This window comes from Rhodamnia argentea, chromosome 10 (genome assembly GCF_020921035.1).
Source record: "Rhodamnia argentea isolate NSW1041297 chromosome 10, ASM2092103v1, whole genome shotgun sequence".
In the NCBI taxonomy this organism is placed as follows: Eukaryota; Viridiplantae; Streptophyta; class Magnoliopsida; order Myrtales; family Myrtaceae; genus Rhodamnia; species Rhodamnia argentea.
In genome coordinates, this window is record NC_063159.1 from 22,373,767 (window position 1) to 22,386,329 (window position 12,563).

The 12,563-nt window shown below is 41.4% G+C and overlaps 2 protein-coding genes across 2 annotated transcripts; both read left to right on the forward strand.

The window, feature by feature from the left end:
• Positions 1-2,608: 2,608 nt before the first annotated feature.
• LOC115735036 (calcium-dependent protein kinase 10-like) lies at positions 2,609-3,736 on the forward strand. Its single transcript, XM_048271858.1, has 2 exons — positions 2,609-2,881; positions 3,344-3,736. Exons 1-2 carry the CDS (start codon positions 2,609-2,611, stop codon positions 3,467-3,469), a joined length of 399 nt encoding a protein of 132 aa, XP_048127815.1. The 3' UTR covers positions 3,470-3,736.
• Positions 3,737-7,149: 3,413 nt separating this feature from the next.
• Positions 7,150-9,621, forward strand: LOC115735035 (putative disease resistance protein RGA3). The gene has a single exon (XM_030666073.1). The coding sequence runs from the start codon at positions 7,150-7,152 to the stop codon at positions 9,619-9,621; it is 2,472 nt and encodes an 823-aa protein (XP_030521933.1).
• The last annotated feature ends 2,942 nt before the right edge of the window (positions 9,622-12,563 follow it).

Consider the following 12,563-nt stretch of genomic DNA (forward strand, 5'->3'; position numbering starts at 1 on the left):
CCCGATTGTTAATCCATGCCGATGGTACTTGGAACCACATGGTTTGTCGGTTGCCGTTGCCGAAGGAATGGAACGGTGCCTGGTTCTACCGGAAGAGCATGGTTTTGCTAAGACCGGGAACGGTCATTAATAACTGGAACACATGTGGTGCATTCCGCATGCAATTTATGATGAGTGTTCTGGTTATGTGCCTTGGTTGTATGCAGTGGATTGCACATTAAATATGAACTGTTTAATGTGTGGCCCAAGGCGAGGTAAGCCTGCATGTGCTTGATGGTGGACTGTTGATTTTGGATTTGATTTCGTGATAGGTAAAGCGTTGCGAGGATTGCACGCTATTGGTTTACCGTCGTTATTGTATTACCCGCTTAGGACGTCTTGAGCTAGTCAATGTCCTACTCGGACTTAGGCGTTGACTCACCGAGATTTTATATCTCACCCCGTTGTTGTTAACAATTTTTCAGGTCCTTAGCTATGGAAACCGGAAGTGTTCGCAGATCTTTTTTGAGTAGCACGGAGTAGAGTTAACCCATAACCCCGACCTGGTATTTTTTTTTAGGATTGTAGGAAGTGGCCCTAAGGTAGGGCTTGTATATACACGTTCTTCCTAGGGTTAACAGTAAATAAATAAAAAGAATTGTCTGGTGTGATTTCCTGCTTTTCTATCCCCGTGTATTTTATAATTATTTGGGAGTTACACGTTCCGTATGCGCTTAATAAAAGATAAAAATAATGGGTTGATGACGTGCCCGGAACGTCGTTCTTTTATGACCCGAGGCGTTTTGGTAGGGTTGTTGCGGGCTCGGGGATCGGGGCGTGACACCCCCCCCTCTTCTCCTCTCTCTCTCTCTCTCTCTCTCTCTCTCAATCATTGGTTCCTTTTCCGATTTTACCCCTTCGGTTACATTGTCGTCCCCAGTTGACCATTCTACCCTTCCCGTCCCATTAATTTTGCCTCCGCTTTTACTCAAATGATGGATCCGAATTGCCTGACATTAGTATTTTCGTGACATGAGTGACATTACTCAAATTAGGCCGTCCAAATGAAAATGGACGGCTTGATTTGAGCCAAGTTTGAGATTCAAAATTTTTCGGACCCCAAAAAAATCCCCCCCATATTTTTTCCCTTCCTTTCAACACATGATATGGTTCAAATCAGGCTGTCCATTTTCATTTGGAAGGCTCGATTTGAGTAATGTCACGCATGTCACGAAAATCTCTATGTTAGGCGATTCAAATCCCCAAATGACAAGTGCGCGCTTGTCTCGTTCATCTAAGGCTAGATGCACGATGCCACCTTTGCAAATGTCGCTCGTAAAAAATGCATCCTAGGGTGCTCCGCCAATTGCTCGGTAAGTTTGGGAAGGAGATCGGCGGCACCAGTCTAGCACACGAAAGGTCTCGACTAATCCCTTCTCGGCGCGACGGAAAATAACTTTCGTACTAGATATCTACGATGGAATTGTGGCATTTACACGAGATTTTGAGGTCAACGTACGTATTGTTGTGATGTGGAAAAAAAAAATTGTATTTGTTGGGGTTATGAGAACATTTAAGAAAGAAAACAAGATTTCATGTTAGATTTGTACCATTGGATGAATGGCATGTTGGGCAAATTCGGGTTAACGATAAGAAACGCTTTTATCAAAACAGTCAAGATGATGGATGCGGACATTTATCAAACGCTTTTATTAAAAATATTATTATATACCAGTTAAAGGTGTCCAACATGGTCAAGAGAGGCCTTTACAAACAGTCTGGAAGAGCGTCAGGGGTGAAATACGCTGCAAGGCCGCCAATTTTTACGCAAAGCCATTAGAAGTTTACTAGCTCATAGGATGGCTAGCAATGTCTGAATAATTTTCAGAAAACCTGAAGGGGGTGTGTTTTCTCCCGAAATAAGTCAATATGAAAACTAATCCAAAATTTATGGAGGCTCACTGCCAGTACTGAGAAGTTGTAAGAGGAGCTAGTGTGAGTCAAATATTCTCTTTGCTTGGAAGTATGTGAAATTCTGGAATAGTATCGGAAGTCTAAATCCACTTGCGAATTTATGCAGGTCATCCTTGGATTCAAGTTGATGGGGTAGCTCCAGACAAGCCTCTTGATTCTGCAGTCTTGACTCGCTTGAAACAATTCTCTGCCATGAACAAATTCAAGAAGATGGCCCTTAGAGTAAGTTTATGCAGCTTTAGCATTCTGGTGAAGCATATTAGTGTCGACCTTATGCTCATTGTAAACTCATGTAGTCCATATCAGTTTTTGGTAGATCTTCACTCTTCATTGTAACAGATAGAAAAATCTCATCGTTACTTTAACTTTGTAGATCATCTTTTTTCTTCTTTTCTAACTATAAACTCGTACGTGCAGATCATAGCAGAGAGCCTTTCTGAAGAAGAAATTGCCGGGTTGAAAGAAATGTTCAAGATGATTGACACGGACAACGGTGGTTTATATTACTTTTGAAGAACTTAAAACTGGACTAAAAAAATTCGGCGCAAACCTTAATGAGTCGGAGATGCTAGATCTCATGAAAGCTGTAAGTATTATGTTACGCAGGTGTACTGGCGTTTAGACACATTGTCAAAGCTAAATCACGTCTTTTTGCATGGGATTGTTTGATTTCTCTCTGACAAGATACAAACTTTTACTACAGGCCGATATAGACAATAGCGGCACCACTGACTATGGGGAATTTGTTGCTGCTACTTTGCATCTGAACAAAGTGGAGAAGGAAGACCATCTATTTGCCGCATTCTCATACTTCGATAGAGACGGAAGTGGCTATATCACTCAAGATGAGCTTCAACAAGCCTGTGAGGAGTTCGGCATAAAGGATGTCCGCTTGGAGGAAATGATCCAAGAAGTTGATCAGGACAATGTAAGCCTGGTCTTTTTTTTTTTTTCGAAAAAAAAAATTACTTGGTCTCACCTAACAGCAACTCTGCATGAAAGTCTCCACTATCGGTGCACAGACGTGAAATTTAAACTAAAAACTACAAGACAGAGAGCAGGTTAAGAAATTAATTAAATCACCCATTATTCATGAATTAATGCGTTTGGCGTGGAGAAAACGGGCTTTTATAAGAAGATACGAAATCTCTTACTGTGTGATAAGTCTGATGACCATTTTAGGAAGTTTGTGTTGCTGACTGCCTTTACATGATGACAGGACTGGCCAAAAGCGGCGATGTCCTAATAAGCAGTTGTTTGACTACTCTGCTTTTCAGAAAATTGGAAATTTCTTCGGATGGAAAACGGTTAATGCGGTGAACATGTGCTTAAATCAAAATGTTGTTTACAGTTGAACGTGTCTGATCATGTTACAATCCTTTTGTCACAGGACGGTCGCATTGACTACAACGAGTTCGTGGCGATGATGCAAATGGGGGATGCTGATCTTGGGACAAAGGGTCTAAAGAGCAGGAGTTTCGGAATCGGTTATAGAGAAGCACTGTCCGTCTGTTAACACAGGGAAACGCCCCGCTCAAACGGTGTCCATCCGGTAGATGGAGCCAGGGTCCACTGTCGTCAACAGTGACTATTCACCCGGTCCACGGTCAGCCTGGTGCGAACAAGTACTCTACGTCGACAAGCGAGCGAGGCTATCCAACTTCTTCTCCTCCTTTTAAGTTTATTTTTTTACGGGAAGGTTACTTGTATAGAAGTGCCAAAACGTTCAACGTCAGCAGGTGCTGGTAAATAGAACAAAAATCCTTCAATTTTTCCTTGGTGATGTTCTTAGCTGATCTAGGGAGAATAGTCGAAAGGAGGTCTTTTTTTTGGCAAACACACGAAATCATAGCATGAAGTTTGATTCCGATAAAGGCTCAGGCAAGGCTGACGAGTTCGATTCCGATAAGGGTCCAGGCAAGACTAGTGAGGTCGATCGACACCGAGCCTCGCCGAACTGGCCTCCTCAGATCTGCAAGCTTCGAGCCTTGCTAGATCCGGTGAAGCTCGGCCTTGTTCAAGGCTGACGCGAGCTCGACCTTGCCGTCACTAATGTCCGCGTGAGAGAGGGAGGTGCCGAGCAGGGGAGAGTAAGGATCAGCCAGAGCGGGGGTAGGTCCGGCGGCAGAGGGGATTGTCTCGAGAGATAGACTGTCGGCGATGGAGGAGATGGAGGCGTGAGGAGAGAGAGTGGGAAATGAAGCTCTGAACAGGAAAAGAGATAAAGAAGCAGCAACGCAAGAGATGAGAAATTTTCTCTTTTGGGAAACGGAAATCATTTTTTCCAGTTTAAATAATTTTTTTGTTGACTGAAAAATATTTTTCGTTGACCGCTCATTTTGAAGCCTAAATGATCTCTTACTGCTAAGGAGCAATGCATAGAGAAGTCAAGGATTTTCTTGTTAAGTGACATTCGCACATATAAAGAATTACATATCTCTTCACAGCTCAATGGAGTTGTCTTATGTTACAAGACATTTCACACTCAATTTCACTCCAATTTATTGCTTTTGTTAACTTATTTTATTAATTACTCCTCATATGCTTGGTGTTTTTTCCCCTCAATTTGCAAGTTATTTTCAATTCGCTATAAAACCACAAGTTGTTTTAATGGGAAAAATTCCAAATAAACGTATGAAATGTCCTCATTTTTTCAAATAAGGATATGAAATATCTTCATTATTTCAAAAATGGTCATTATTTATAGTTTCTGATTCTGATCTTTTTTTCCTTTCCTTTTTTTTTTTCTCTTTTTCTTTTCTTTTTCCTTTAAGAAAGGGAACGGCCACCGGCGTGCTTGGCCACCGACAAGGGTTGGGCGGCCTCGCCTGCCACGGGCGATGGCCGGCTTCACCTAGGTAGGGCAAGGAATGCCTCACTGTGGTCGGCAAGGGCTTGCCTCGATGGTTGCAGGCGAGGCCGCCCAGCCCTTGTCGGTGGCCGACCATCACCTAATACCGGCCATCAATGAAAAAGAAAGGGCAAAAAAGAAAAAAAAATAAAGAAAGGCAAAAAAATCAAAAAAATGTAAACGAAGAAAATACCCTTAGTTATGACTTTCTTTGAAACAATGAGAGTACTTAAGTCTTTATTTGAAATGAGGTCCATTTCAGCCCATTATTTGAAAAATGGGAGCACTTCAAGCTTTTATTTATTATTATTATTATTATTTTTTGGTGTCATTACTTTGATACGAGTATTTGCATCCAATAACTGCATCACTTTTTGTAGGTATTCCTTGAACAATTACAATTTTCAGCCTAAAACAATTACATTAAAAAAACACACCTCAAACATTTAACTTTAATTGATGAGTTTCTAATGTAATATGGAGATATACTATTTTAAGATATGGGGAAATTGTCAAAAAAAGTCTTAAACCTTTTGTACTTTTGCCAATTCAGTTATAAACCTTTTAAGTTTGCCAATTGAATTTTATACCATTTCACTTTTTTCCAATTGATTTTTATCGATTGAAAATGACTGATGTGGACCTTGGCCGTTCTACAAGGGATGGCCGGCCACGACGTGGATCAACTTATAATTTATTAATTTTGTTAGTTTTTTCATTTTTTTCGTTCTTTCTTTTGGTTTTATTCTTCAGCGGCCGACAAGGCGTCACTCCTAAGTCTAGGCGAGGCCATAATTGTTGTGGGTGAGGGGTAAGGCTGCCCGCCTATAGCCAATGGCAAGGCCACGATTGTTTGGGTGAGGCCAACCTCTTTCGCGGCTCTTGGCAGCCACCGGTGAGTGTATCGTGGCCCTCGCCGATCGTTGAAGAAGAAAAGTCAAAGGAAAAAAATTAAAAAATTAAAAATTAAAAAAAAACTAAAATATTAATAAAATTATCCATGTTAATGCCCGCCGTGCCACGTAGGACGGCTAGAGTCCATGTTAGCGATTTTTGACCAATAGGACTCAATCGAGAAAAAGTGAAAATATTGAGAACTCAATTGATGAACTTAAAAGTTTTATTATGACGGAAAGTTTCTCTTTCAAATATTATAGGAATTGCCATATATCTTGAAAGTTTCCAGCTCAATACGCAAGATAATTATGGTTTTATAGTCAACTAGAGTAAAGTGGAAGATACAATCATCGGACATCGGACATATGAGAAATAATGCATACAATAAATTTTTTTTTTCAGTCGGAGCATACAATAAGTTAATGAAAGCAAATAATAGGAGTGAAATTACATTAGATATTAAATTAAATGAGAAATTTCAGCCATTATAAATTAAAGTATACATTGGAAAAAAAAAACCAACAAAGAAGAAGAAAATACCCAATATAAGTAACGGGGCCATTGTACGATGGGAGGGGATATTGAATTGTCTTCCATGTAGCAGCAGCTATGTGTCGATTACCTTTATTTTAATAAATGACAAACGTTATTAGGATTGAGTATGGTGGAGTGTTGTCTATAACGAAATCGGCTAATGCGTTGTCCATTTCACGCAAAAATTTAGTTGCTACCTTGCTTCGGATTTACTCTATTTGGCATCAACATTTGGAACCGGAGAATTAGTTCAAATCGGGGACATCATGAAGCAATTCGAACCGATGTTTGTTTTTTTCACTTCCTTTTTGCCGGGATGCGACACGACTGCCATTTGATATCGAACAATCGCTAGACAAATACCAACACCAAGAATCATTTAGAACTTGTTTCATCGTTTAACAACATCTTAGAAAGTCATTTTCCAATTTTCAAAATTGTGGAGGGAAAACAACACATGCTTATAAACCAATCATCCTGAGTCTTGTAGTAGGACGAAAGAGTGGGCATATGATGCAGGGGTCAAGCAACGAAAAGGAGCTTTCTCTTCTCTGTGTGCATATTTGTCTAACAAGAAACAGAGTAGCAAAGGAAAGAATGGAATAATTATTAAAGAGAAAGGATGCAGAACTCAAGCCACTTTTGCTTTATCTTACATCGGACGAAGGTATTCCAAATCTAATTGGAACGGCATCGAATTGCTTGCAGATTTCCAACAAGAATTGAGTGAACCATGCAAAAGTTTGGAATAACGGTGGACGCACTCCATTGCACCATATGCATTGCTCTGTTTTTGCCCATATAATCTGGCAAAAAATCGTGCTTCTTTGCTATCCTTCCCTGGAAAACTAGTTTCTTTCCTGCATAGCTGCTCCGCCAAACCTCCTCGAAAACCAATAACACCAATCACAACCATGACCGACTTCGTCTCGAGCATCCTCGGGCCTCTCGTGGAGAAACTGGCTTCATCGGTTGTTGAAGAAATTCAACTGGTATGTGGCGTCAAGGCTGACCGAGAGAAGCTCAAGAACACGCTAAAGATGATCCAGCAGGTGCTCGCCGACGCTGAGCAGAAGCAAATAAAAGAACCAGCTGTGAGGCGTTGGCTGTCGGAGCTCAAAGACTTCTGCTATGATGTCGAGGACGTGCTAGACGAAATCGAAACCAGGGCCTTGTGGAGGCGGGCGAGGTTGACCGAGCGCTTGACCCTCAGAAGGAAGGTACGCTACTTGTCCTCGTGGCTGTCCAACTTCATTTTCCAGTTTGAGATGGCACGTAAAATGAAAGAGCTGGGAAAGAGACTTGATGCGATCAATGGAGAGAAAACTAAGTTCAACTTGTCGAGTAACGTTCAAGAAAAAACTGTAGTTCCGCGGAGGGAAACTCATTCTTTTGCACCAGCTTCGAATGTGATTGGGAGAAACAGAGAAAAGAAAATGATAATAGACCTGTTGTTGAGAGGATCAGATGATGGTGGAGCTGGAAAGATAGCAGTCATTCCGATTCTCGGAATGGGGGGTACCGGAAAGACGACTCTCAGTAGATTGGTATACAATGACGATAGGGTAAACAAACATTTCGAAGACAAAAAAGTTTGGTTATCCATGCCAGTAAAATTCGAAGTTGAGAAGATAGTAAGAGACATCATCAAGTCTCTTAGTGAAGAAGCACAATGTGATAGCTGGAGCCTTGAAAAGCTGCAAAAACACCTAAGAGACCTCCTGAAGGACAAAAGGTGTTTGTTCGTAATGGACGATGTTTGGGAAATGAGGAGGGAGGATTGGGTGGGACTGAGAGATTTGTTAGGAGGCATCGTTTCCGAAGGGAGTAAAGTCATCGTGACTTCGCAGATTAAATCGATCGCCGAAATCATGGGCACCGTCCCCCCGCTTCATTTGGCCAACCTTTCGGAGGAGGCATCTTTGAAATTGTTCGTGAATTGCGCGTTCGATGAAGGGCAAGAGAAGAATCACCCGGACCTAATGGGGATCGCCAAGGAAATCGTGAGCAAGTGCGGGGGAAATCCTCTGGCGGTGAAGACATTGGGATGCTTATTGTATTCAGAGAAAAAGAAGAACCGGAGCGACTGGGAACACGTAAGAGATAGTGAGATTTGGCAATTACAAACTGATATTTTACCTTCACTGAGAATAAGCTACGATCTAATGCCGTCTTACTTGAAACGATGTTTCGCTTATTGCTCGATATTCCCGAAGAGCTGCGAGTTCGTCAACTTCGATCTGATCCAGCTGTGGATCTCCAACGGGTTTATCCAATCCAGCGGAAATAACCAGGAGCTGGAAGAGATCGGACGGCAGTACTTGGAGGAGCTGAGGTCGAGATCCTTCTTCGATGTTGTCGAGGAAGACTATCCGGCGGTGATGTTCCGAATGCACGACCTCATTCACGAGCTTGCCATTTCTGTGGCACAAACCGAATCGTCCAACATGAAAGTGCGCGCGCAGGATATTTCCCCGACGACACGGCATGTATCATTTCCGGACCCATCTCTTCTACCAGAAGATGAAGTAAGCGGCACCTTGAGCAAACTCAGCGGCGTTCGTACCATCTTCTTGTCTGAGAGGGGTTCCTCTGGGGAGTTCTTTCTGGAGAGGTGCATTTCGCGATTCAAGCACCTGCGAGTGCTATGGCTACAGGAGTCTAGGTTCGACCAGCTGCCTAGTTCCATTGGCGGTCTAAAGCATTTGAGGTGTCTTAGTTTACGCCACAACCACAATATCAAGACACTCCCCGAGTCGATCTGCGAGCTTCGCAATCTGCAGTGCTTAGACCTTATCGGGTGCTGGGAACTCGAGGAATTGCCTGCAGACATGAAGAACATGATCAGCCTCCGCGTTTTGTGGATAACCACGAAACAGCAGCGTCTCCCAGAGAATGGAATAGGATGCTTGACCTCTCTGCGGTGGCTCTTCATTGGAGGGTGCGAGAATTTGGAGGCCTTGTTCGATGATATCCAATCGCTCACGTCGCTCCGTAAGTTGTTCATTGGAGGTTGTCCGAAGCTGGCCTCCTTACCACAAGGCATCAAGAATCTGACGGCATTGGAGGATCTCCTCATTCTCGACTGCGAGAACTTGAGGCTGCCAGAAGGCGAAAGTAACGAGGCGAGCTCCATGTCGAGGCTTCAATCCATCAGATTCAAGGAATTACCGGAACTAGTTTCTTTCCCAGGGTGGCTCGAAGGTTCTGCCAGTACGCTGCAGAGGATAAGTATTGAGGATTGTCCCAACTTGAGTGAATTGCCCGAGTGGCTGCAAAATTGTTCTTCTCTGAGAGAACTGGAGATTGAGAAATGTCCTGGGTTGACCTCTATACCAGATGGCGTTCGCCGCATTGCCACGTTGACAGAGCTGCGGATAAATTGATTTGCGAGGGAATTGAGCAGGGGCAGCGACGTTGAAGAAGGAATAAATACCACTGAAATATGTAGATTATATTGTCTTGTAAGATATTTTCTTATAACAAGAGTGTAGAAATGTCAGTGTGCTTGCGTAAGTGTGTATAAAGAGCTTTCTCAACCGATATTGTACAGAGGACCTTTAATAAAAATGTGTGTGCTTTCTGTAAGTGGGTTTTTTCGCACAAAATTGGATCATGCATATAATTCAAACGATCTGTTCATTTCATTAACAATTTTCTTGCAAGTCGAATTCTTCGAGAAAGGGATGCGTTGCTGTCTGCAAAGCCAGAGTGGGTAATTTGCACTTAGCAACTCCATTTAATTATTTATGCTGGGGGTTTAATTTACGCCTCCACGTATAATATTTTGCCGATGTCAAAGTTCACTCATCGGCAACTTCATATTGTTCACATTCGTCGAAGGCCATTAATAACTTCTTATATTTTCAAGAATAGTTGAATGATATTTAGATTTCCAGAGCCTTTATTAATTGGGGTTTGTCTTCCCTCGAGAGTCAAAGTTCTAGATCCTAGGAATTTATTATGTTTTCTATTTTCCATGAGTCATTTGCCTTTCCTAAGACTTTTGTATTTCATCGATGAGTCCCATTACTCGAGCTTGGAGGATTGTTCCATGCTCGCCTATATTAAGATGTTACGATGAATGAGAATGACAAACTTGTTTTGATTGATGAATTAATTGAGCTTTTGGCTTGTTAACAAGAAGGATTTCTTGTTTCTACTCTTATCTCTTAGGTGGATTCTTACAGGTGACGAGTATATTATCCCTTAGTTACTCACTTGTTGTTGACGCCTAAATTTTGACTAATCTATTTTTTGCGTAAAAATTAGAACTAATTTTAGTTCTAAATAAAAATTATCTCACATATTTATTTTTAGCGTACATTGCATTGGCATATAATTGGGCAAGCAGAACACTTAATTTAGCATACGTCTATACTAGGCACGGGATGGAAAAATACACCGAGAAGATTTGAAACTTCAGGGATCGTATTGCAAATACTTAAAATTTCGTGGATCGCATTGCAAATACTTGGAACTTCAAGGACTGTATTGCAAATACCAAAAGAAGATGAAGAAGGGAAGATGATGAAGGGAAGGTGATGAAGGGAAGATGAAAATGGAAGGTGAAGAAATGAAGATGAAGAAGGGAAGATGAAAATGGAAGGTGAAGAAATGAAGATGAAGAATGAAGGGTGGAGAAATTTAGCTATAAAAGAGGGAGAGTTCTTGGGAATTGAGGAGGAGAATTTTGGTGATAGAGAAGGTAGAGAGCTCTTGAGAAGAGTTTTAGGGGGGAGAGTGGAAGAGAATTGAGAGAGTTTTTGAGAGAGTTTTTTAGAGGAATTTTTAGAGAGGAAAAAGAGAGTTCTTGAGAAAAATCAGAAGAGAAAATTCGAGAGTGAAGAAAAGAGTTTTAGTCGAGCATCATCTTCGACGAGTCCCGACACATATTTCACCCCTCGCCACCCAACAACGCCATTGCTTGCCATTTTTGACGACAGATGCGTTCTTCCAGCTCCGAGATCTTGAAGGGAACCGTAACGTGTATGTGAGTAAAATTTTGTGTAATAGAAGGTAATCATTTCCATCTCGATCTACAAAAATGTAATCGTTTGGAGTGAACATTTGTTTGTTTATTTTAGACATGCCTCGTGTTCCAAATTTTAGCATTATTACATGTTAATTTATTTTTATAAATACTTGTGATCGGCTGCGTTTTCTTTCTTTCTAAATCATCCATGGTGTATATCGCACAAAGTTCATTGTTTTACATTCTCATAAAAAAGAAGAAAAAAATCAAAAAAATTGCATCTTTGAATTTCAAATAAAATCCATCAAAATTGCCAAACCAAATATTTTTCATGAAAATGGTACCGAAAGGGCGTTAGAGTAATCTAGCGTAACCAAATCCCCGAATTCAAAATCTCCGGTTCGCGGAAATAAGATAGTTTTCTCCCGCTATTTTATTTAGGTTTCTAATCAACCTACCGAAAATGATTAGTGGCGACTCCAAATTCAAAACACGTTGCATGTTAATTATTTGAACCTTAAGTTGCGATTTGGTATGGACTTGGGAGAGTCCGAGTTAGGTTATTTAATTAATTAACCCGATAATCCATTAGCCCGAAAATTAACTTGTTTATTTTTTTAGAAGGTCGCGACACTTGTGTTACCTCTTACTTCTCTACGCTTTCTCCCGACGTTAGTTGGTATCAGAGCTTTGGTTCAATGCTAGTCATCATCGACATGTACCAAACGTTGAGTCTCCTCTGACTCGACAAAGAGATCTACGAGACGTGAAGGTGGAGGTGGATGATTTAAGGAGACAAGTGCAGCAACTCCAGGAGTGTTTGCAACTCTACGAACCTCTAGGATGTGATGATGCGTGTCACGATTCGGATGGTACTCCCTCCGACGAAGAAGAAGTCAACCCCTTCGCTGGTGCTCGAAGTAATGCTTCGAGTGAGGAGGAATTTCCTCAACGTCAGCATCGAAGACCTCACGGATTTCAACAAGATTCATATGTGAAGGTTGATATTCCTAAATTCGAAGGGAAACTTCAATCCGAAGAATTCGGGGATTGGCTACACACGGTCGAAAGAGTTTTTGACTATAAAAACATACCGAATGATCGAATGGTGAAGCTCGTCGCCATTAAGCTTAAAAAGCACGCGTCTATTTGGTGGGAGCATTTGAAGAAGCAAAGATTTGGTGACGGAAAAAGTCCTATCGTCACGTGGGAGAAGATGCGAAAAGAATTGAAGAAGAAGTTTCTATCGATGATCTATCGGCAAAATACTTTCCTCTGATTCTACAATTTAAAGCAAAAGGTGCTGTCCGTGAAGGAATATATCGCGGAATTTGATCACCTTATAATGCTTTG

Bases quoted from the DNA above. Each gene is read 5' to 3' on its own strand.
- LOC115735036 (XM_048271858.1), top strand. From the start codon at position 2,609: ATGGGATTGTTTGATTTCTCTCTGACAAGATACAAACTTTTACTACAG. The intron at 2,882-3,343 runs GTAAGCCTGGTC...CTTTTGTCACAG, and splicing joins AAGAAGTTGATCAGGACAAT to GACGGTCGCATTGACTACAA.
- LOC115735035 (XM_030666073.1), top strand. From the start codon at position 7,150: ATGACCGACTTCGTCTCGAGCATCCTCGGGCCTCTCGTGGAGAAACTG.